At 37.1% G+C, this 24,782-nt stretch overlaps 1 protein-coding gene across 5 annotated transcripts in view; it reads left to right on the top strand.

The window, feature by feature from the left end:
- NEO1 (neogenin 1) overlaps positions 1 to 24,782 on the top strand; it is a 250,724-nt gene that overhangs the window by 188,597 nt on the left and 37,345 nt on the right. For all 5 annotated transcript variants that reach the window (XM_059912801.1, XM_059912799.1, XM_059912797.1 and 2 more), the window contains exons 9-15: positions 5,255 to 5,409; positions 9,719 to 9,867; positions 10,244 to 10,382; positions 17,190 to 17,239; positions 18,211 to 18,358; positions 21,223 to 21,333; positions 22,413 to 22,607. In XM_059912801.1, coding sequence (XP_059768784.1) covers positions 5,255 to 5,409; positions 9,719 to 9,867; positions 10,244 to 10,382; positions 17,190 to 17,239; positions 18,211 to 18,358; positions 21,223 to 21,333; positions 22,413 to 22,607 — 947 coding nt within the window. The remainder of the gene's footprint in view (positions 1 to 5,254; positions 5,410 to 9,718; positions 9,868 to 10,243; positions 10,383 to 17,189; positions 17,240 to 18,210; positions 18,359 to 21,222; positions 21,334 to 22,412; positions 22,608 to 24,782) is intronic.

The raw sequence follows: 24,782 nt of genomic DNA, 5'->3' as shown, positions 1-24,782 counted from the left end.
TGATCCCTTCTCAGGTCTTCCATGACTACCCACCCAGCTTAGCCCCTTGGTCACTGCACACAGCAGAGCACTTGGTGGCTTGTTCCCAAGCCAGTTGTTAAATTTTCAGGAAATTTTGCAAACCTGATGACATGGCTCAGTAGCTCAAAATTGGGCATAGAGGGAGTATTTACAGTGAGAAGTGCTACAAACCAGAGCCAGTTGTTAAACATTTACCAGAACATCACTGTAACATACCACTGTATTCTGTTTTTTAGCTTTTGTGTTGTGTTTTTTCAGAACACTTAATACTCGGAAATTTTCTCTTCTTATTAACGCATTCATGGTGTTTGTCTTGTTCAGTGGAGTATCACCATCACCTGGAACAGAGCCTGGCTTATAAGTAGCACTAAATAGATACTTGTTAAGTGAGTAATTCTAATGAATGGAGAAATAATAATTATTCAAGAAATAATGTTGAGATAATTAACCTCCATTTAATAGAAGGAATAAAAGTTGTATCTCTGTCTTATGTATAACAAGTTATAGATGTATCAAGACGTATTTTTAAAACTTCTAAGTCTATTAGAAGAAAATATAGAAACTATTTTCATCACTTAACGTATCTTTTAAAGGAAGACAGAAAATTCAGGAACCATATAGGAGAGATTGACAGAGTTTATTATATAACTGTAAAATTCCATGTGATAAAACATAATAAACAAAATCAAATTATCAACTGGTAAGCTGGGAAAAAATGTAACATTTGTAGAAGATTGTATTGATACCCAGTCTATATAAAGAACTTTTACAAGTCACAAGTAAAAGATATCTCATGAGGCAGATGGTATAAGTAGGTGCCTCAAAGAAGTTAGTGGAAAGCCCATTAAAGTTAAAAAAAAAAGTTTTCACCATTACTAACAATCTTGGAAATACAAAATGATGAGTTACCATTTTTCACCTGTAAGGCTGGCAGAAATTTTAAGTTGATAATATCCAGTGTTAAGTGAGATGAATGTTGGGATTAAATCCAATCTAGGCTCTTGGTGGCAGTATAAATTAGAGGAGCCTTTGGAGAAGGTGATTTGGCAGAATTTAAAAAAAATTTTTTAATGCACATTCCTTTCAACCCAACAATTACACTTCTAGGTGTCTGTCCTATAGATATGCCAATATACATACACATAGGGCACTCATAAAAAATGTTTATTGTAGCATTATTTGTAAGGATTAAAAAAAGGAAAGAAAGTAAATGTCCATTGGTAGAGGAATGGGCATATAGTTTAATATATGTATATCCATATGAAGTATGATGCAGGAATTTTTTTAATGACTTATATCTATGTATTTTGATGTGTATATAAATGCCTAGATTAGTGATTCTCAACCAGGGACAGTTTTGCCCTCCATCTCCCAATGGGCATTTGGCAATGTCTGCTGACATTTTTGGTTATTGCAACTGAGATGGGAGGGGATGCTTACTGCCATCTAGTGAGTAGAAGCCAGAGATGCTGATAAACATCCTACAATGTACAGGACAGCTCCCCTCCACCCACCAAAACAAAGAATTATCCTGCCCAAAATGTCAAGATACAGGTCTACATGCCACCTTTAGGTCTCAGGGTGGAACAGGTTTTAAGGAGGGAGAAAAACTAGGACTTCTAATTTTTTTAATTATATATACTTTGGTTTTTAATGAAAATCTATCACTTATTAGTGAATCATGTGTTGAAATAAGCAGAGATGATTAATAAGTGAAGTTGGAATTGAAAAAATGTAGAAGATAAATTGGCAGGGGCAGGAGCACAGGGCAAGTATATGTGAAGAAAGAGGAGATGCAAGGAAGATCCAATTTAATTTGTGTTGTCTGTTGTTGGAAGGATGGGAAAGTAAGAAAGCTCTGGCCTAGAGTTTTTGGTCAGAATTAGTAAGAGATTACAATAAAGTGGAAGTTTGGAGCCAAGTGTTGGAATTTTGACATAATCAGTTAAGAAGGGACCATTTTAGACTCCTGAGCAAGTGTACACTGTGGTTTTATTAAACAGCTTTTATTAGCAGTACTTGGAGAGCACTGCATAAGATTAGAGAGGAAAAGCAGTGGAGTCAGGGAGACAGACCAGTAGTAGTTAGGTTGATCTAGGCATGCAGTAGACCCTGATGAAGATGACAGCAGTGACTTGGAACAGACAGAATAAATCTGGGGAATATTTCAAAGGAATATTCTTGGAGATTGTAATAATAATTTTTGTCGCTTTATTACTTTAAGATTATGATTTCTGAATAGAAGCAATGAAGGAATAGAAATAACACTAAGTCAAAGACTAGATCCCTGTTACTTGTTTTATAAACAAAATTTATTTAACCTTTATAAGTTTAAATTTTCTAATCTAAAAAATGAAGGTAATACATTATCTTCATAGACTTAAAACGTTTCGATGTGAGGATATATGCCGCTGCCTGCATTTACAAATTCCCCTACTTCCTGCATTTGATAATTCAACCACCAGGTGGCCTTATGTGCCTTGGTCATGAGCTATATAATTCTGTTGGGTACCTGAGTTTCCCGAAATTCCAAAGGGTCCTTCCTCTGCCATTTCACCTATGAAATGCTCACCTTTTTTTTTCAATGCCTTTAATGTAAACAGCAGTATTTTCTGTTAGCCACCAAATGGAAAGTACAGAGTAAGTTATTCCAGAAATTAATAGCATTTTAGAGTTGGACAAAGCCTTACGTATCTGTTAGTCTACTCCGGGAGCTGGCACACTATAGACCCTGGGCCAAATCAAACTTTTTATTTTTATGGCCCAAGAGCTAAGAATAGTTTTTACATTTTCAAACGGTTACATTTTAATAGGTTATACAAGTAACTACAGTTGACCCTTGAACAACACGGGTTTGAACTGCACACATCCACTTATATGTGGGTTTTTCTCAGTAAATCCGTAGTACAGTACTACACGATCCACAGTTGGTTGAATTCCCAGATGCAGAGCCGTGGATAGGGAGGACCAACTAAAGTTATACTTGGATTTTTAACTGTGGAGATGGTTGGTAATATTTTTCATTTGGCATCTTGGCCTGTAGATATTTACTATCAAGCCCTTTAAGAAAAAGTTCACCACCCTGGGCTCATTCTTTCATTTAATACATGAAGAAACTGAAGCCCAGAAAGAATTGGTGACTTTCCCGCGATCCCCTAGCAAGCTAGTAGTGTTGCCAGAACTAGAATTGGAGCTCCTAACTTCTGGCCCAGCACTGTCTTAGTATAAAGTGTATCTTTTCCTTTCTCTTTTGACTCTTAACTAAGACATTCTAACCTAAGACCCATGATAACCTCACACATTTATGAGAATTGTCCTTCATAACTCACCCTGGATCTTTCCTGAAGTCAAAAGTTTTTTTCTAGACAGACTTGGTTCTGGGACCTCAGACCAATCTACTGTTAGAAGCCTTTTCAGGTGCTAGATGTTTCATCCTAGGGAATCATACCTACTACTGATTTTTTCTTATTGTAATGCTTCTGTAGAAATTTGTTCTAGGTATTTTCCCCTTTTACATAGGAACAAACAAAAAGATAAACGTGATATCATTACTATATCAGATTTACACATCAAAAGGCAAATTTCCATTCATTCATTCAGCACACATTTGCGATGCTACTTCTGTGTGTGAGCCTTCTGCTAGTGCTTCTGTGGTATGTGAACATGGATGAGACACTCTTTCACTTTGATTTAAAATAAGATAGTGCCCCCCTCCCCCCGGCTGTCCTTCTGAGAGAGAACTTGTTTAAACTTTCATGTACAGTGAGCGCAACAGACTATTCTTTGCTCTGGCGTGGAGCTGTTAGTTTAATGAAGTGTCAAATACCATACTTCCTTTTAGACAGCATTTGTGATTGGATCAAGTGTCAGAAACCTCACAGCATAAGAAATCAGTTGATACTCTCCTTCTAAATCTTGTGATTTAGAGGTTTAGCTGAAGAGAAAATAATATCTATAGATATGTCAAGTGTCTCTGAGCAATAACTTTTGTTACCATGATATTCTTTTCCAATGGACCTAACTGACTGTAGACAGACAACCTTTATAAATACGTTGTGTGTGGGTACTGTTTGTTTGTTTTAATTAAAATAACGTAGTTTAAAGAACTATAGAAAACTACTGAAAAACGCTTACATCTCCGAAATGCAAATGTTCACACACAAGCAGACAAATTGGCATATGGTCATGTAGAACTAAACAAATTTTAATCAGTAGCTTCAGGGAAAATTATCAGTATTTTAAAGTAAGAATTTAATTCAACAGATTATTAGGTAATTTAAAATAATTTCTTCCACAGAGTAGTTTTGGGCCCTTTTATTGCTCTCTCAAGATAGACACAGATCTTTCCTCACATGATCAGTAATTTTTAAAGACCAGCTATTTGTCTAAAACAAGTATTTTCCTTTACAATATTTGTTGAAAGCAAATATAATCTGGTTTTTGTTATAGTGAGTACAGTATACTGAGCATAATTATGGGCCCAAGTGTGGACACACAGACCCCCAAAATAGAGCCTGGAGGCCACCTTTTTAAAGAACCTAACTGATAACTGTTTTTATGTTTTCATCTCATAACACTAGACCACTGGCCATTTGTACTGTTTGTGATAAGATTTGTTAAACATTTCAAATCAGTTTGAAAATCATTCAAGAAGAGTTTTTGTTTTAAGAAATAAATTATAAAAATCAGAGTCATGATTAGCTTACTTTATAGCCTGGATTCATTTGAATTTTTAATGTTCTCAGTTTTGAAAGTAATAATCTCTAATTTTCTTTTTATTGAGAGTCTGTTATCCAGAAGGTACACAGCATTCTTTGATACTGTCTGTGAAAATTGGGTCATACCTATAATCACCTTCTATATGTCTCCCTGAGGATAACCCCTTAAAATTCAGTGATTCCTAAAGCGTACAGAATTGGTGACCAGCTGCCCCATATGAGATGGCACCAAGAAGACTCTCTGTGTCTTTTCTGAAAGGAAGTTGTGATTATGGCCAGCAATATCAGTAATGTTTAAGCAAGAACATCAGCGATTTATCAGACATGTATGACATTGCTCTTTGCCAGTGTCCATATTCTGTGCACTGTTCCACCCCCAAAAGTTTCCTTTTTTGAGAGTTAATTTGACTTAGATTTATTAAGATTTTGATGTCATACAGTATCTATAGGCATTACAATGAAAATGAAACTGCACATTCTGGAAATTTTCCTAATTGATCCCTCTTTCTCCAAAGGGAACGTGTTGAAAATACCAGTCGCCCCGGAGAAATGCAGGTAACCATCCAAAACCTAATGCCAGCGACTGTGTACATCTTTAGAGTTATGGCTCAAAATAAACATGGCTCCGGAGAGAGTTCAGCTCCACTACGAGTAGAAACACAGCCTGAGGGTAAGTCTCCCACCTCTCTGTCAGCCCCACCTGTAGGGAGGCCTGTATGAAGGGCTACCTTATGTATAGCCTGGCATACCATAGGAGTGCAGAAGATAACAGTTCCTCACGTTCAAGGTCCTTACAAAATAGTTACGGGAGATCAAATTAATTCATATCAAGCAGTAGCAAATAGTGTAAGACAATATAATTCTGCTGATAGACACCCAAATTTTACTGATCCTTTAAGACCTAGCTCAGATGCCTTCTTAGAATCTTCCCTCTGATCTTATCTAATATTGTATCTCGACAGTCCTAAGATACATTATCATTTTCTTCCTTGAATTATGGTTATGAATATATCTCATTAATTTTATGGCAAAGACAGAGTCTTTGTTATCCTTTTATTTCCCACCATATCTAATGCAGTGCCTCACACAGGAAGTAGCTATTTGATAATTGTTATCAACAGGATTGCCCTGATCTTTATACATACCACACTCTTTGGAATCTCTTCAGGGCTTTACTTTGGACCTGCTGTCTTTTGTGCTAAATAATGTTACTTCCACTTACATTTCTTAAGATTTTCTCCAACTGAAATGAGTGTCAAGTTGATTTATCTTATAAGTGTCTTCTGTGTCTTAAATTTTGGTTTTAAACTATAGGCCAGAAATGACAAGAAGCAGTCAAATCAGAATTAATGCTTATCTCATGAGGCTTTCTTCTACACTTTTACATTTTAACATGAGCCACTGTTTTTCCTTGGAACCTTCTCCAGATTTCTTTTACTGTTAACTGCACTAGTGTTTCTGTATTAACAAACTTGCAGTAACAAAAATTTTACTTCAGCTAGGGAGCATGGGAGATAAATTCGTGAAAGCTACTGACCAGGGAACTAAACATATTAAATGAATTTACCGCTGAAACTATGGAAATAATTCAAGGACTCTGCCTGATGGGTAGAATAAGTAAAGTCAAGAAGCTGTGGAACTTCACTTTCTAATGCTGTAGCAAATCATTCACCCATCAAACAGTTACTGAGGACCTCCCCTACCAGGCACTGCACAAACTATTAGAGATGCAGGGGATGGACAAGATAGGAATTCTCCCCTTAAAGAATGAGCAGTCAAGATAGGAGGCCATTGATCATTTCAGTAATAGAGCTTAAAGATCAGGAATCAAACCCAAGCAACAACAAGAGGGCCAATAGCGAGCCGGGGCGTTGATTTAAGGAAAGAATGTGTTCTCGCTGCAGGGAAAGGATGTTGAATTTCATGGTTACTGTGTTCAGATGAGAGCAGGAACAATCTATTAGATTTCAAACTCAAGCCACGAAGCAAAACTCAATTTTCCTTCATTAACTCTCACATACAGGTGTCATTCATGAGAGATAATGGGATACAGAACAAGGAAGAGTTACTGTAAAAGTTAGGTATATTAAGTCAGGTTCCTAGGAAAAGATGAGACCTGAGGTTGGCCTTAAAGCATTTGGCTTAGAGCAAGCATTCTTGGGGAAGGACACTGCTTGACCCAACCCCAAAATAGGACAACAGTGCACATGCAAGGTGAGTCATGATGAAAATGAAGGAAAAGACCACTGAATTTGATTCAGTGCAAGGGTTCAATCCTGGAGCCATGAACCTTCTGAAGATACATGAAAGTATTTGTGTGTCTGTACATGTTCACATTTTCTTTGGGAAAGAGCCTGTGGTTTTCATTATCATTTCAGAACCTACAAGTCAAACTATTGAGAACCACTGGACTACAAGGGGCATTGTCAAGTTAGAGATGAAAGAAGAGATTTATTGAGTGCCTGTCATGTGCCAGGCACCGTGCTAGGCAGCAAGATGTAAAGATGAGTAAGACTTGACTTCTGTTCACAAGGATCTTACAGTTTGGTACCAGCGCCAGACAAGTAAACGGGCAATAATGTGATGTACAGTCATCACAGGGAAAGTAGGCAGCACAATCATTTATTCAAGGAATTCGATTAAAAGAAAGTAGCTAAATAAGAATATAGATGGAAGGGGCAACAGATTCTGGTGAGAGTATTTTAGGGGTAGAGAGTGACTATAACATGTTTTGGCAAAAGAGGAGTTAGTGGAGAGAGATTTGCATTTTATCTGGAGGTATTCAGCCTGGGGGCAGGTGGGAGGGGCCGTAAGTGTTGGAGTCAGCCCTGGGAAAATAGTTTACATTTTTAGCTTTTCAAACCAACTTAAATTTTTTTCCATTTTTTAATGCCACTGTACAGATGAAATGAAAGAATTTACTAGCGCCTTTTTTAGGATCATCTTTGCCTACATTTAGCCAATGAATATACTGAAAGTGATTTCAAGGGAATTTGTTCTGTTCTCCTTCCCTTTTAAAAAGTTAGGGGAAAGTTTTCCATAGCAGCAGAAGTGTGACAAATCCCACCTGTTAGGCTGCACAAAATATGCTCTTAAGTGAATAACATGATTCATGCCTAAATAAAGCAAACAACTGCCAGAAAACCGTATTCAGCTTTCTCTGCTTTGGTAGGAAAACTAATCTTAAGCTGTCATGCTGTTATTTAAGCAAGCCAGTTTGTTTTACATTTTGTTAGTTTTTTCCCCTTTCCTTAAATCTAATGGATGTCTGTTACAGAAGCACTGGCACCAGAGAAATGGTTTTCAGATATAGAGTATCCACCAAGGTGTAGATATAGGTACCTGCCAGGATTTGTGTATAAGTTGGGACTGGAACCTGTCAGTCAGACAAAAAGAATATAGTAAAAAAGGATGTGAGCTGTTGTAGGATTTAGAGCTGGGCAGACAATCAGTCAACCAATCATGGGATCTTCCAGTCACATCATCCCACAGAGGGTGTTGTCATAATCCCCTGACTGGTTTTCCTGAGTCCACGTTTTAGAACGAGGAAGTGCTCAGCTCCTAGCTCCACCACTCTCCAACTTTTCCATCATTTGGGAATGGTTCTTAACCTCTCAGCCTCATCCATAAGTAGGGATGATAACAGTATCCGTCTCATTTGGGTTAGTGCACAGATTAAATAAGATGTAATTTAAATAAATGTAAAGCACTTAATGCTGGACTGATTGCAAGCATTCAATAAATGGTGGCTATTTTTTAAATTATTATTTATCTAGTCTTGTGCCATTATTGTTTTTCTTCCGTGCATGTGTTCACATGTTCTTTTTAAATGCAGATCTGGTCATGTCATGTTCCTGCTCATAATTTTTCAGTAATTACCTAACACCTACAAGAAATAATCCAAACTCATAGCAGGACCTTAGAGGTTCTCCTTTATCTGGCTCTTGTCATCCTTTGCAGCATTCTCTCTCCCATATCCATTCTTTGTTTCAACCTGAACCACATGACACTGTCTCCTCACCTGTTATGTCCAAATTGACTGGATCAATTTCCCCCTTGGTGTCTGAGAAAACTACTCATTCTTCCTGCTCCCCAGAAGTCCTCACCAATCCTTCCCTTTCCTAACCATCCCCACCCAAAGCAGAATTGTGTACTCTCTTCTTTCAGTTTTCATTACAGACGTTACCTAATCTATCAGCACTTACGACCTTCTTTGTAACTATTTATATGTCTGACTTCCCTCTAGACTGGGAGTTCTTTGTGGGCAGGGACTCTGTCCATCATTCATTGTATCCCCAGAGCCTGGCAAAAGAAGGCTCTCTTTTTGTGATGTTTGCTTTTATGTGCTGCAGTCCCACTGCAAAACTAGGATTTTATAAACCACAAGAAGAATTCTGCACTGTTCACTTTTTTCTTTGAATAAATTTGAGATACTTCACAGATAATTTTTGGTTTTTCAGTCATAAAGAGGGAAATCATTTAATTATATATTATCCTGAAACCACTTCAGTCAGATCACTTGTTTTCGTCGTTTTTATTGTTTTAAAAACATAGCCAGGGCTTCCCTGGTGGCACAGTGGTTAAGAATCCGCCTGCCAATGCAGGGGACACAGGTTCGAGCCCTGGTCCAGGAAGATCCCACATGCCGCGGAGCAACTAAGCCCGTGTGCCAGAACTACTGAGCCTGCACCCTAGAGCCTGCGAGCCACAACTACTGAGCCCGCGTGCCTAGAGCCCACGCTCTTCAACAAGAGAAACCACCTCAGTGAGAAGCCCGCGCACTGCAATGAAGAGTAGTCCCTGCTCTCTGCAACTAGAGAAGACCCGCGTGCAGCAACGAAGACCCAATGCAGCCAAAAATAAATAAATAAATAAAATAAAATAAAAAAACAACATAGTGTGCCATTATTGCTGAGAATGGTCTTGAAGGATGCAGTAAATTTTATTTATGTCTTACTGTCTTGAAATTTTCTTTCTAGTTCAGCTCCCTGGCCCAGCACCTAACATCCGAGCGTATGCAACTTCACCTACTTCCATTACTGTCACCTGGGAAACACCATTGTCTGGAAATGGGGAAATTCAGAATTACAAACTGTACTACATGGAAAAAGGAACTGACAAAGAACAGGTATAATATGAAGCCATTTTTTAATGCATTGATTGGAATAGTAGAGTTGAAATATATTTCCAAAACTCAATACCTGTTTGTCTAGAAATCTGAGGAAAAAAATATGTATAAGAAATGAAAAGTTGATAGATTCTGTTTCTTGGTACAAAGGTTTATTCTGTAGTTTTTGCCAGCAAGGGTTCCTAAACATCAAGGAGTATTTCTCAGCAAACTGCAGTGCTTATGATTAATTTGCTGTAACTGTTAAATAATATTCTGTAAAAGGGATAAAAATCTGCATTATGTCAAATATAGAATTTGTATAGTTAATTATTTATTTTGCAGCATTTCTTTTGGCTTGAGTTGTGTATATATAAATTGTTTTATTTTATTCAAGGATGTTGATGTTTCAAGTCACTCCCACACCATTAACGGGTTGAAAAAATATACAGAGTATAGTTTCCGAGTGGTGGCCTACAATAAACATGGTCCTGGAGTCTCCACACAAGATGTTGCTGTTCAGACATTTTCAGATGGTGAGTCTTTCTTCCTCTGGAACAAAATACCATGCTTGGGGGCGCTGGTGGCATAGTAGCAACATCATGGGCTTTGATGTCAAGGAGCTTTGGTTCAGATACCAGTTCTAGTAGTGTGACTTCGGTCAAGTCACTTCACATGTCTGAGCATGTTTCCTTGTATGTGAAATTTATAATACCAACTTCATTGGGTTGCTATAAAGATCCAGTGAGAGAGCATAGAACATGTAGTGCCTGGTACTAAATAGTTTCTCCGTATTTTTATTTTTACTAGATGCTTTTGTATAAGTAAATATTATTGCTTGTTTATAGCACAGACCATCCCAGGGCTGTTGGAAGGCTGGGCTTGCTCTACTTAGTAATCATATTTGCCTGCCAAATAGGTCTTTTTTTTTTTTAACATCTTTATTGGAGTATAATTGCTTTATAATGGTGTGTTAGTTTCTGCTGTATAACAAAGTGAATCAGCTATACATATACATATATCCCCATATCTCCTCCCTCTTGTGTCTCCCTCCCACCCTCCCTATCCCACCCCTCTAGGTGGACACAAAGCACCGAGCTGATCTCCCTGTGCTATGCGGCTGCTTCCCACTAGCTATCTGTTTTACATTTGGTAGTGTGTATATGTCCCTGCCACTCTCTCACTTCATCCCAGCTTACCCTTCCCCCTCCCCATGTCCTCAAGTGCATTCTCTATGTCTGCGTCTTTATTCCTGTCCTAAACCTAGGTTCTTCAGAACCACTTCTTTTTTTTTTTTTTAAGATTCCATGTATATGTGTTAGCATACGGTATTTGTTTTCCTCTTTCTGACTTACTTCACTCTGTATGACAGGCTCTAGGTCCATCCACCTCACTACAAATAACTCAATTTCGTTTCTTTTTATGGCTGAGTAATATTCCATTGTATATATGTGCCACATCTTCTTTATGCATTCATCGGTCGATGGACACTTAGGTTGGTTCCATGTCCTGGCTGTTGTAAATAGATCTGCAGTGAACATTGTGGTACATGACTCTTTTTGAATTATGGTTTTCTCAGGGTATATGCCCAGTAATGGGATTGCTGGGTCATATGATAGTTCTATTTTTAGTTTTTTAAGGAACCTCCATACTGTTCTCCATAGTGGCTGTATCAATTTACATTCCCACCAACAGTGCAAGAGGATTCCCTTTTCACTACACTCTCTCCAGCATTTATTGTTTGTAGATTTTTTGATGATGGCCATTCTGACTGGTGTGAGGTGATACCGCATTGTAGTTTTGATTTGCATTTCTCTAATGATTAGTGATGTTGAGCATCCTTTCATGTGTTTGTTGGCAATCTGTATATCTTCTTTGGAGAAATGTCTATTTAGGTCTTCTGCCCATTTTTGGATTGGGTTGTTTGTTTTTTTGCTATTGAGCTGCATGAGCTGCTTGTAAATTTTGGAGATTAATCCTTTGTCAGTTGCTTCATTTGCAAATATTTCCTCCCATTCTGAGTGTTGTCTTTTTGTCTTGTTTATGGTTTCCTTTGCTGTGCAAAAGCTTTTAAGTTTCATTAGGTCCCATTTGTTTATTTTTGCTTTTATTTCCATTTCTCTAGAAGATGAGTCAAAAAGGATCTTGCTGTGATTTATGTCATAGAGTGTTCTGCCTATGTTTTCCTCTAAGAGTTTGATAGTGTCTGGCCTTACATTTAGGTCTTTAATCCATTTTGAGTTTATTTTTATGTATGGTGTTAGGGAGTGTTCTAATTTCATTCTTTTACATGTAGCTGTCCAGTTTTCCCAGCACCACTTATTGAAGAGGCTGTCTTTTCTCCATTGTATATTCTTGCCTCCTTTGTCAAAGATAAGGTTACCATATGTGAGTGGGTTTATCTCTGGGCTTTCTATCCTGTTCCATTGATCTATATTTCTGTTTTTGTGCCAGTACCATACTGTCTTGATTACTGTAGCTTTGTAGTATAGTCTGAAGTCAGGGAGGCTGATTCCTGCAGCTCCGTTTTTCTTTCTCAAGATTGCTTTGGCTATTTGGGGTCTTTTGTGTTTCCATGCAAATTGTGAAATTGTTTGGTTGTAGTTGTGTGAAAAATGCCATTGGTAGTTTGATAGGGATTGCATTGAATCTGTAGATTGCTTTGGGTAGTATAGTCATTTTCACAATGTTGATTCTTCCAATCCAAGAACATGGTATATCTCTCCATCTATTTGTATCATCTTTAATTTCTTTCATCAGTGTCTTAAGTTTTCTGCATACAGGTCTTTTGTCTCCTTAGGTAGGTTTATTCCTAGGTATTTTATTCTTTTTGTTGCAGTGGTAAATGGGAGTGTTACCTTAGTTTCTCTTTCAGATTTTTCATCATTAGTGTATAGGAATGCAAGAGATTTCTGTGCATTAATTTTGTATCCTGCTACTTTACCAAATTCGTTGATTAGCTGTAGTAGTTTTCTGGTAGCATCTTTAGGATTCTCTATGTATAGTATCATGTCATCTGCAAACAGTGACAGCTTTACTTCTTCTTTTCCAATTTGGATTCCTTCTATTTCTTTTTCTTCTCTGATTGCTGTGGCTAAAGAGAAGCCTTGTCTTTTTAGCAAGCCTTGTCTTTTTCCTGATCTTAGTGGACATGGTTTCAGTTTTTCGCCATTGAGAACAACGTTGGCTCTGGGTTTGTCATATATGGCCTTTATTATGTTGAGGTAAGTTCCCTCTATGCCTACTTTCTGGAGGGTTTTTATCATAAATGGGTGTTGAATTTTGTCGAAAGGTTTTTCTGCATCTGTTGAGATGATCATATGGCTTTTCTCCTTCAATTTGTTAATATGGTTTATCACATTGATTGATTTGCATACAGTGAAGAATCCTTGCATTCCTGGGATAAACCCCACTTGATCATGGTGTATGATCCTTTTAATGTGCTGTTGGATTCTGTTTGCTAGTATTTTGTTGAGGATTTTTGCATCTATGTTCATCAGTGATATTGGCCTGTAGTTTTCTTTCTTTTTGACGTCTTTGTCTGGTTTTGGTATCAGGATGATGGTGGCCTCATAGAATGAGTTTGAGAGTGTTCCTCCCTCTGCTATATTTTGGAAGAGTTTGAGAAGGATAGGTGTTAGCTCTTCTCTAAATGTTTGATAGAATTTGCCTGTGAAGCCATCTGGTCCTGGGCTTTTGTTTGTTGGAAGATTTTTAATCACAGTCTTAATTTCAGTGCTTGTGACTGGTATGTTTATATTTTCTATTTCTTCCTGGTTCAGTCTCGGAAGCTTGTGCTTTTCTGAGAATTTGTCCATCTCTTCCAGGTTGTCCATTTTATTGGCATATAGTTGCTTGTAGTAATCTCTCATGATCCTTTGTATTTCTGCAGTGTCAGAAATACAAAGTCAGTTATTCTCCTTTTTCATTTCTAATTCTATTGGTTTGAGTCTTCTCCCTTTTTTTCTTGATGAGTCTGGCTAATGGTTTATCAATTTTGTTTATCTTCTCGAAGAACCAGCTTTTAGTTTTATTGATCTTTGCTATTGTTTCCTTCATTTCTTTTCCAGTTAATTCTGATCTGATCTTATGTTCTCTTTCCTTCTGCTAACTTTGGGGGTTTTTTGTTCTTTCTCTAATTGCTTTAGATGTAAGGTTAGGTTGTTTATTTGAGATGTTTCTTGTTTCTTAAGGTAGGATTGTATTGCTATAAACTTCCCTCTTAGATCTGCTTTTGCTGCATCCCATAGGTTTTGGGTCGTTTTGTTTTCATTGTCATTTGTTTCTAGGTATTTTTTGATTTCCTGTCTGACTTTTTCAGTGATCTCTTGGATATTTAGTAGTGTATTGTTCAGCCTCATGTGTTTGTATTTTTTACAGATTTTTTTCCTGTAATTGATATCTAGTCTCATAGCTTTGTGGTCGGAAAAGATACTTGATACGATTTCAATTTTCTTAAATTTACCAAGGCTTGATTTATGACCCAAGATATGATCTATCCTGGAGAATGTTCCATGAGCACTTGAGAAGAAAGTGTATTCTGTTGTTTTTGGATGGAATGTCCTATAAGTATCAAGTCAGTCTTGTTTAATGGATCATTTAAAGGTTGTGTTTCCTTATTCTTTTTCATTTTGGATGATCTGTCCATTGGTGAAAGTGGGGTGTTAAAGTCCCCTACTATTACTGTGTTACTGTCGATTTCCCCTTTTATGGTTGTTAACATTTGCCTTATGTTTTGAGGTGCTCCTATGTTGGGTGCATACAAATAGGTCTTTTAAATTCCTCAGGATTTTGGGACAGTTTATTTCTCACCTGTGACTGAATATTTGCTTATACCCATGACCCTAAAGCAGTCGTTTTCAAAGTACAGCCTGCCAACAAGATTGAGTTGGTCAAGACCAGCATTTTTAAAAAATGTTTTTAGAGTAGAACAGAAAATAGCAGTTTATTGCACTTAGTGTATGTATTACGTCCTGAAACTCAGCTAAATCCAAGTGTTAACAAAAATGTCTTTTTCTTAAAAATGTGTGTATATATCTATAGCCCTTATATATAAACAAGCATGCCTTAGAAGCTATAGTTTGACTCCTTTAAGCAGGTGGTCAGACATCACATCACCAACAAAGGAGCAGACTGACATCATGTGATATGTTGCATCGAGAAAGATATAACTTCACCTCTGTGTTGTATCTCTGCCAAAAATGTTTAATTTAAATATGATCATGATGAAATAACTAGACATATTGAAATTGATGGACATTCTGCAAATAATTAAATAAACTGTCCTGAATTCTTAGAAAATACTAGTCTCATGAAAGAAACAAAAAAGGTAGGGGAGTCATTCTAGAATCTAGATTAAAGGAAAGTAAAGACACATGAAATAAAATAAAACATGTGTGATCTTTGATTCTGGGAGTTAAAACAGCTAAAAAGGACACTCTTGGTACAATTACTTAATGTTAGGTTGGTATAGTATCAGTCAGGGTTAAATATTAGATATGTTGTTAGGTATATTAGGTAATATTTTTGTGTTGATTAGATTTTTAATGTGATCATTGTATTATCATTTTGTTGGAGAATGTTTTTGTTCTTAGGAGATACATACTATAGTATTTAGGAGTGAAATATCATGACGACTGTAACTGTCTCTCAGCCATCCAGAAACAATATGTAGATAGATAAACATGTTTGTATAAATATAATGAGAGAAATAAAGCAGATTTGGCAGAATATTAACAAGTGGTGAATCCAGGAAAAGAATGCATGGTGTTCATTGTATTCTTCTTGTCACTCTTTGTGCTTACAATTTTTCAGGATAAAAAGTTGGGAAAAATAAATGCAAACTGTAGTTTGGTTAGCCAACTACATTACCCTGTTTTTTGAGGTAGGCTCTTAAATCTACCCATGAGCCACTTTTAACTGCATTAAGTGGCTTGGCATGCTGACTACAGTGCCTGTCACGGGAACTGAATGTGTCTCAGCATGGTGGTTAAGGGCAGCACTTCGGAGTAAGATAAATCTTAGTTCCTACACCAGCTGAAACAAATACCTTGAGCAAGTTAACTCTCCTGAGCTGCATCTATAGTTTTCTCATCTATAAAATGGGAATAATAATAGAAACTCCTTTGTAGGATTGTTTTAAGGATTAAGTACCTGTCGTGTAGGAGCACGCAGCAGATCTTAGCTATGATGGTGGCAGTGGTGATGATGATGAAGAAGAAGACAGCAACAACAATTATGTTGGTGCCTTTGCAGCTAAGTCAGAGGTTCTTAACAGGGAGATGATCAAAACCATCCATGGACTTTTTTCAAAACACAGGTTCCTAAGTCCTTCTCCAGACCCTCTGTGCCTGAATCTCTTGGTTGAGGCCTGATGTACTTTGTGGTTAGCACAGGATTCAACAGCGAATAAGAAATAGTCTCTGTCCTCCAGAAACCTGTAGCGCAGTGGGCACTTAGTTATACGCCTGGTCACCAAATGTCAGAGAATGGGAGGGAGAAATTTCCATGGATGGATTAGGAGAGAAAAGCCAAGGTTAGCATTTTGTGATGGAGAAGAAACTAATCAGGTTTACTTAAATTTTCTTTGCTTCCTATAATTACTACAAAAGGAGACACTGGAGGGTGTGTGGACCATAAACTTCGAGATACCCTTGTCTTATGTTCTAATATGTGAGAAGCTAAAGTTATACAGCTGTTTTTTAACCAACGGTCCCAAACTTCTCACATCTGAATGAGTGTTCCCTGCTGCATAGTTGCCTTGGGAAGCCAGATGGTTTCTTAACTGGACTGTCATTGCTTAAACATCTCTTTGCTCTACTTGGAAATTGTCTTTAAAACCAGTTTAGGACCCCACAAGAAAGCCAAGCTCATTGATTTGTGTACATCACATTTTGGACTCATAGTGATATTACCCAGTTGATTCACTTGCCATAGTCATTAGACTTGTTTCCAGAAAATGTATCCCAAGATAAAGACATGCTACTCCCAAGAATATTCAAAAGAATACGTTAAAGATTCAGAATGTATTTGGGGTCTAGAAAAGTTTACAGTCTCTATCATATCCTTGAAATAAGTACCTGACTTCCCAAAGGTACAGCCTGACTTGGGTATGGGTGCATATGTGAAGGGGTCTCATTATTTTAAATGAATCAAATATGGCCCCACACCTTGTCCAGATACTATCAACATGAGGGCACTGGCTGCTGGGTTAGACCTTCAGGTTGTATATCAGTGTTTCAGATGTGCATTTGTATAAAGTCCAGCCAAGAACAGTCACATGATGGGTGATGCCTGAGTGATTGAAATTTTTTTTTCTTTTCTTTTTTTTTTCGCCTGTGCAGTTCCCAGTGCTGCTCCTCAGAATCTGTCTTTAGAAGTAAGAAATTCAAAGGTAAAACTTTATATTGCTGTTGTTCATTTTCTATTTTCCTCAGAAGGGCAAATAGAGAGGGAGATTCCGTATCAAAACAATCATAATCAAGCAAAGAAATAAAGTAACATAGATATTACACTTGCCAGTTTAAAGCTGGGCTTAGAAGCCAACTCTAGTTTATTCTGTTCAACTTTACTGCCTTTCTGTTGTGCAAAAATTACTTTAGCCTTTCTTCAAGTACATTGCTATTATTATGAAAATCATGACATCCTAGATGTTAACCATCCGGAACCTTGGTGACAGGTAGAAAGAAGTAAGTTGTTGTTTATGATACCATAGCCTGTTTAGTACTGTGAGGTGAGCCCAGTGTGAATCAAAGGCAGACGTCTGTCAGATGGTTGCATTGCTGAAGCTGTCCCTCCTGGTCAAGTTCACTGTGCACTGAAGGCCATGTGTGCCTCTCAGACGCCCAGAACCCCTCCTGGGCTGCATAGACAACTGAGACAGTCAGTTCTTTCAACAAGGACTATGGGACTCCTTTTCCTTTAAGAAACAGCCAGCTGTTGATTAACAGTCCCCTCTTTGAAAAGTTTTAGACAGAAATTGTCTAATTTCGCTGTTGCTGCAGTGGAGGTAGAAGAGAACCTTACACCTAACAGTAGTTTACTTCCTAATCCACATGCCTCTGACCTTATGTTTTCCTTCAAAAACTTTCCTGAGACTTTTGCCCAATGTCTTCACTCTGGCAAAATAAATCAAGTGCCCAGCGTATACTGCCCACAAATACAGTCTTCCCATTTGATCTTTGATGGTTTTAAAATTAAACACTATCTTTGAGTGATTATTAAATAACTTAGTAAAACTCTGTCTGAACACTCTGTTGCTTTTATGGTTCCATCTCTTACACACTGGATTCAGAGTAATAGTACATAAAACAGGACCAAGATTTGATATATTCAGTCTTTTCCCTATAACCTTGTCTTTCCCAGAGTATTGTGATTCACTGGCAGCCACCTCCTCCGGCCACACAAAACGGGCAGATCACTGGCTACAAGGTTCGCTACCGAAAGGCCTCCCGAAAGAGTGATGTCACTGAGACCTTGGTGACTGGGACACAGCTGTCACAGCTGATTGAAGGTAAGCTGCTTTGCACATAGGCGAAAGCTAGGAGCTGGTGTCTCTCTCAAACATTGAATTGTGCTAGTCTAATGACTGCTCTGGGCCATTGACTTACACAAAGCAAAAATGGTTTAAAACAATTTGTAAGAGTTCAGTCTACTTCTGACGATAAAAATTAGTGGAAAACACTCTTACGGGTTCTGCCATCTCTGGTGAAATTGCGTTTGAGTTTCATTGCCTTACTTGTGTTTTTCTGTGTTCTCCATGTTTTCTTTTTTGAATATATATATGTATATATATATATACATACACACACACACATACCCATATATATAACTCTTTTGTAATCTGAAAGAAAGGTAAAACAAAGCTATATAAGCAAAGAATCCACTCAGTCTAGTTGGTAGCAGAGGCCTACAAAATGACTTCTGTAACACTGACACCACTCAGGTATATGTGGCCTGAAACAACATTTGTGAATAGCCACAGCCATGCAATAATCATTCTTGCTTCTACAGACATGATAAAATTGTAGAAAATTCTGTCAAGGATAGCTCTTTTGTATAGTTCTCCCTTTGTGTGCACAGAGCAAGTGGCACACCTGATAAAAATGAACCCTCATCCATATAATCTGTATAGGTATAGGTTTCTGAAAATTGGAGAGCCAGTGACAGTGAAAAACTGTACTCCAGTAAACCAGCAAGTTTTCTCTGTATTCCTCACCTCATGGATTAGATTGACTTCTTTCAAAATAGGAAAAGGTGAATGTTTGTCTTCAAGAGTATCTTTCAGTCTTCTAGTTTCCTCTTATGAACCACACAGCTCTAAGCTGCAGCAGGTAAATATGGCTGTAGGGGTGTTGCTGAGAAGTCTCACCAAAGGAGCATTACAGCAAAATTGGTCACAGATGTTCTTAAAAGTCAGTCAGATTTTACTCCAGACACAGATAAATAACATTTCCCAAAGATAAGGCTTTTATTTTGAATGTTTAATAGTAGATATTTATTGTATACCAGGCACTCTTCTTGTTTCTAATCAATAAAAGTAGATACAGTCCTTGCCCATGAGGAGACTATTCGTTTTCTCAATGGAACATTTGATGTATAAGCAGAGTACCACTTTCATCATAAAAATAGCCTTTTCTTTTTCAAGAAAATTCTTGCATTTTAAAATCATATTTAGATTCATTCGTTTAATAGACTTTATTGAACTTTTATTAGCAGGTACTGGCACTGAGTATACAATGATGAGCAAAAGTGGAGATCATTATTCTCTTGAAGCATTAACTTGAAGCTGATAAGTATTAGAGAACAGTATGCGTTCCCAAGATCCTGTACTGAACAACAAATTATAGGATTTTAAGTTTTAGCCAGAAGTAATTGTTGTGTCTTCTTTTTGTACCACTTACAGCACTAAACACATTCTGCCATATCTTTATAATATGAATTGAGTGCCTTGGTTTTAGTCGATGAGCTCTCTAGTTTATCTTGAGGGAGAGGAGCTCAGCCTCTATACTCACGTGTCTCTCTCACTTGCATCTGCTTATGTGCACTCTCTCTCTCACTTGCTCTCTCCCTCTCTTTACATTCCAACTCCCCAGAGGAGAGGGAATGATAATCTGATTGGTTGAATCCTTCCAGGTCCTCAATTGAACCATGTTTGTTGTCTGTTAAAGTTACAAATGCTTGTGTAGCCCACTCTGGCACTTCTGTTCAGTGTGTGCAGGGAGGAGACAGAGAGGTAAACTGACTTTGCCCCAGCCGTTCTGCTTCTCCTCCTGTCTTGCTTCTTGCTTTCTTGTGGACAAACAGAATCAGGATGGGCCTGCAGAGAACAGAACCTCCCATCTCTCCTCTCACACCACGTGACAGGATTGATTAACTGAGCAAGGGCTCATCCTGCATCAGCCAACTTCTCTCTCAGTAGCTCTCTCTTTGGAGTTTCTATACTATGTTGCTGCCAGAGATGCTGTTATTTGAATATGGGGAGGTAGGATAATTTTTCATAACCCTTACAAGACCTATCACAATATCTAGAATCTAAGTGCTCTAAAAATGTATGCATGTGAACTGTATACTTAAAAATGACTAAGATGATAAATTTTATGTTATATGTATTTTAACACAATAAAAAGAGAAAAAAATGGAAGCATGAATATATGACTAGCTGACCATATTATTGACTGTTACCCCACTTTGTAAGGTAGACTTTTACATGTAGAACTTTGTTGCCTTTGGTACATTGGCTTATCAGGTACTTTGTTAGCTGATAGTAAATATGAAAGATCGCATAGTAGAAAGGCTTTATTTCTCTTTTACTTATAGTATATACTTATGGGCAATAGGCTGTTGAGAAATAGATTTCTAGGCCATATTTGATGTTTAAAATTTTTTCTACTGTGGTTATGGGGTGGCCCAGAGAACAGAGGTAAACTGGTAGGTGTTATACCTCTGCATTATTTTCTGATCTTTGGTGTCTTTTGACACCAACTGACTTTGTTCCTTTGTTGTAACTCTTTCATTCCTTTGGCCTCTTTTTGGCCTTGGCCTCCTTAGTAACAAAATGAAGGGATTGCATTAAGTGATCTCTAAGATGCCTTTAGGCTCTTTTAAAAGATGTGAAGTCTCCTGGGAGCTTTACTCATTTTGTTTTCCTCTTGGATTGTGTGGGCTTTAGCCTCTACTTCAGAGGTAGGAGCTCTTCTGTGCAGTATTTATGTATTGCTTGTTCTGTATTAACTTTAACTGAAATGTTATCAAGATAGTAGCTTTGTATTAAGTTGGTGGATGAGGTATTTGCTTTAATGAGAGATTGCTGATCTTTTGTTTTTCCAAAGCTCTTGTTTCAGCCCTTTTTTTTTTTTTCTGTCCTTTGGGTTGCAGGTCTTGATCGAGGGACTGAATATAATTTCCGAGTGGCTGCTCTAACAATCAATGGTACAGGCCCTGCTACTGACTGGCTGTCTGCTGAAACTTTTGAAAGTGACTTAGATGGTAAGAACAACAATCGGCAGGATTGGCACAGGCTAGGTACTAATCAAAGTCAAATGAGTCAAACTGGAAAGGCACAGATTTTGGGTGTATGTGGCTTAAATCTGTGAACTTTAGTGGATTTATCTTGCTGTCATTCCTGTAATACAGGAAGTCTCCTGGAATGTTTTTTTTTTTAGAGAGAACCGTCCCTTTAAGCAGAACCAGCACAAGTAAAAATGTACAAGTGCTTTAAGTCTGGTTTTTTACCAAGCCCATCAAGTAGATAAATGATCTAAAATTTAAGGCTGAACCGCATAAATTGTGCCTTTATTTCAGTTACAGTTTCCCTTTTCCCTTAGTCCTGGAAACCTTCCCCTTTTTCTCACCTGTTTATTCAGTAACTCCATGTGGGTGTGTGTATGTACCTTTATCAGAGACAGGTGCTGCACTTAAAAGACAAAAGACCTGGGTATTTACTCTAATTCTTTGTTTACTAATTTTTAAATAGTGGTAGAAATTTATGCCTTGAAATAATGTATGTGAACGATACTGTAAATTGCCACCTTTTAAAGCCTCTTAGTCTCCCACCTTTTAAATCAATTTGTGGTTCTAAAGTTTCATATTTTCTGACTTACCATATTACTTTGGGTAGTAAATAATTGATATCATTGCTGTAATATGATACTTGATCACCTGTTGACAGCAGGCTTCTAATTAGTTGATGTTGTGCCTTTCTCGTTCCACCTGGTAGAGTTTGGGAATCAGATGTAGGACCAAGAGGAATGGGTAACAATTGAAAGACAATTTATTTGTTTTTCTCCATTGGGAAGACGTTCTTGGATCTCTTTCTCTTCCCTTCCAAATTAATACTGCAGTGTTTTGTATTTCAGGCTGTTTGAGTTTGTTTTCTTAGACTGCAGTAAAACCATGGGCCATACTTTACTGTACATACAGATTCTCTTTGAATTCTTGGGCAAAATGGAAAAAACTAAGCCCCAAATAATTTGGCAGAAGGCTGAACACCATTTCCCAAGCATGATGAAATATTCTAAAGGAAAGTGGCCCTGGATATCATCCTGCTTTTCTATTTTCCTTCCCAGAAACTCGTGTCCCCGAAGTGCCTAGTTCTCTTCACGTCCGCCCACTTGTCACTAGCATCGTAGTAAGCTGGACGCCTCCGGAGAATCAGAACATTGTGGTCAGAGGTTATGCCATTGGTTATGGCATTGGCAGCCCTCATGCCCAGACCATAAAAGTGGACTATAAACAACGCTATTACACCATCGAAAATCTGGGTATGTGTGCTAAGTAGAGGAAGTAATCGCACATGTGATTTCTTTCTTTCTAACTTTTTATTGTGTAATAATTTTATTTTTACAGAAAACTTTCAAAAATAGTACAAAGAATTTTTATATATCCTTCACCCAGATTCCCCAAAGGTTAACATTTTACCACATATGCTTTATCTGCTATATGTACCTGTTTTTTTTTTTTCTCAGAACCATTTGAGAGTAAGTTGCAGACATGATGCCCCTCTATCCACTCATATTTACTTTTAATTTGCATTTCCTTAAAATAAGGGCATTTTCTAATATAACCACAGTGCAGTTATCAAAATGAGCAAATTAACTGTGAAACTATCTATAGACTTTATATTTTACTAGTTGTCTCATTAATGTCCTTTATAACAAAAGAAAAACATTGTTTTCTGTTGCAGGATCACATGTTGTATTTATTGTTTCTCATTAGTTTTCTTTTATATGAAATAGTTCCTTGTTTTTTTTTTGACTTTCATGACTATAACATTTTTGAAAAATACATATAGACCATTTATATTTTATAGAATGTTCCTCAGTTTAGACTTGTGTAATATTTCCTCATTACATTTAGCTTATGCATTTTTGGAAGGAGTGACATAGATGCATGTGTTCTTGTCAGTACATCATATCAGGAGGGACATGAGAGTCTAATGCTAGTGATGTTAACTTTAACCGCTTGGTTAAAATGGTATCTTCCACATTTCTCCACTATAAAGTTATTATTTTTTTCCTTCATAATTAAAAAGTACCTTGTAGGGGAGGTACCTTGAATCTTTGTAAATATCTTGTTTCTTGTCGAACTTTTACTCACTAGTTTTAGAATCTTTAGTTAACAGTTATTACTGTGGTGTTTCCCAAGTGGTGATTTCCTAATTCCATTATTTCTTCTACATTTATTAGCATTCTTTGATAAGAAAGAGCTTTCCTTCTCTTCCATAGTGAAAGAATGGCCAATGGGAGTCTCTTTATGACTAGTTTCTCTGTCCGTTTGACATCTCCCATCTTTCTTTGAGCACTTTCTTTTTGACACAGTAAGATGTTACAGGCTTATCTGGTATTTTCCTAGCCTTTGCCCTTGAATCAGCTATTGCTCCTGATTTTTATAAATGATATTTAGAAACCAGTATCTGAGCACTATACATGCTCATTGTTACTGGGGTAGAAATCCTGAGAAATCTATTAAAAAGGCTACTAAAACTATAACTGGGTTTAAAAGGTCACAAGATACAAAGTCAATATATAGAAACAGTTGTATTTCCACATACTAACAATAAGCAATTGGAAATTGGAATTAAATTAACAATACCACCATCAACAGAGGAATGGATAAAAAAGATGTGGTACATATATACAATGGAATATTAGCCATAAAAAAGAATGAAGTAATGCCATTTGCAGCAACATGGATGGACTTAGAGATTGTCATAGTGAGTAAAGTCAGACAGAGAAAGACAGATATCATATGATATTGCTTATATGTGGAATCTAAAAAAAGGGGTACAAATGAACTTACCTACAAAACAGAAATAGAGTTACAGATGTAGAAAATAAACTTATGGTTACCAGGGGGTAAGGGGGAGGAGGGATAAATTGGAAGAGTGGGATTGACATATACACACTACTATATATAAAATAGATAACTAATAAGGACCTACTGTGCAGTACAAGGGACTCTCCTCAATACTCTGTAATGGCCTATATGGGAAAAGAATCAAAAAAAGAGTGGATATATATGTATAACAGATTCACTTTGCTGTACACCTGAAACTAACACAACATTGTAAATCAACTATACTCCAGTAAAAATTTTAAAAAATAACAATACCACTTAATAGCATCAAAAATATGAAGTACTTAGGAATAAACTTTAAATATATATATATATATATAGAAGATCTGTGCACTGAAGAGTAGAAAATGATGGCTGAGAGAAATTAAAGAAGACTTAAATAAATGGAGATACCATGTTCATGGATTGGAAAACAGTATATTACAATGACAGTCCTCTCCAATGCAATCCCAAGTAAAATCCCAGTAGGCTTTTTTCTAGACGTTGATAAACTTATTCTAAAATTTACATGAAAAATTGAAAGAGCTAGAATAGCCAAACACTTTTGAAAAAGAAGAATAAAGTTTAGAAGACCCACACTA

Source organism: Balaenoptera ricei, chromosome 2, assembly GCF_028023285.1.
Source record: "Balaenoptera ricei isolate mBalRic1 chromosome 2, mBalRic1.hap2, whole genome shotgun sequence".
In the NCBI taxonomy this organism is placed as follows: domain Eukaryota; kingdom Metazoa; phylum Chordata; class Mammalia; order Artiodactyla; family Balaenopteridae; genus Balaenoptera; species Balaenoptera ricei.
This window is presented reverse-complemented; position numbering and strand designations above follow the sequence as displayed.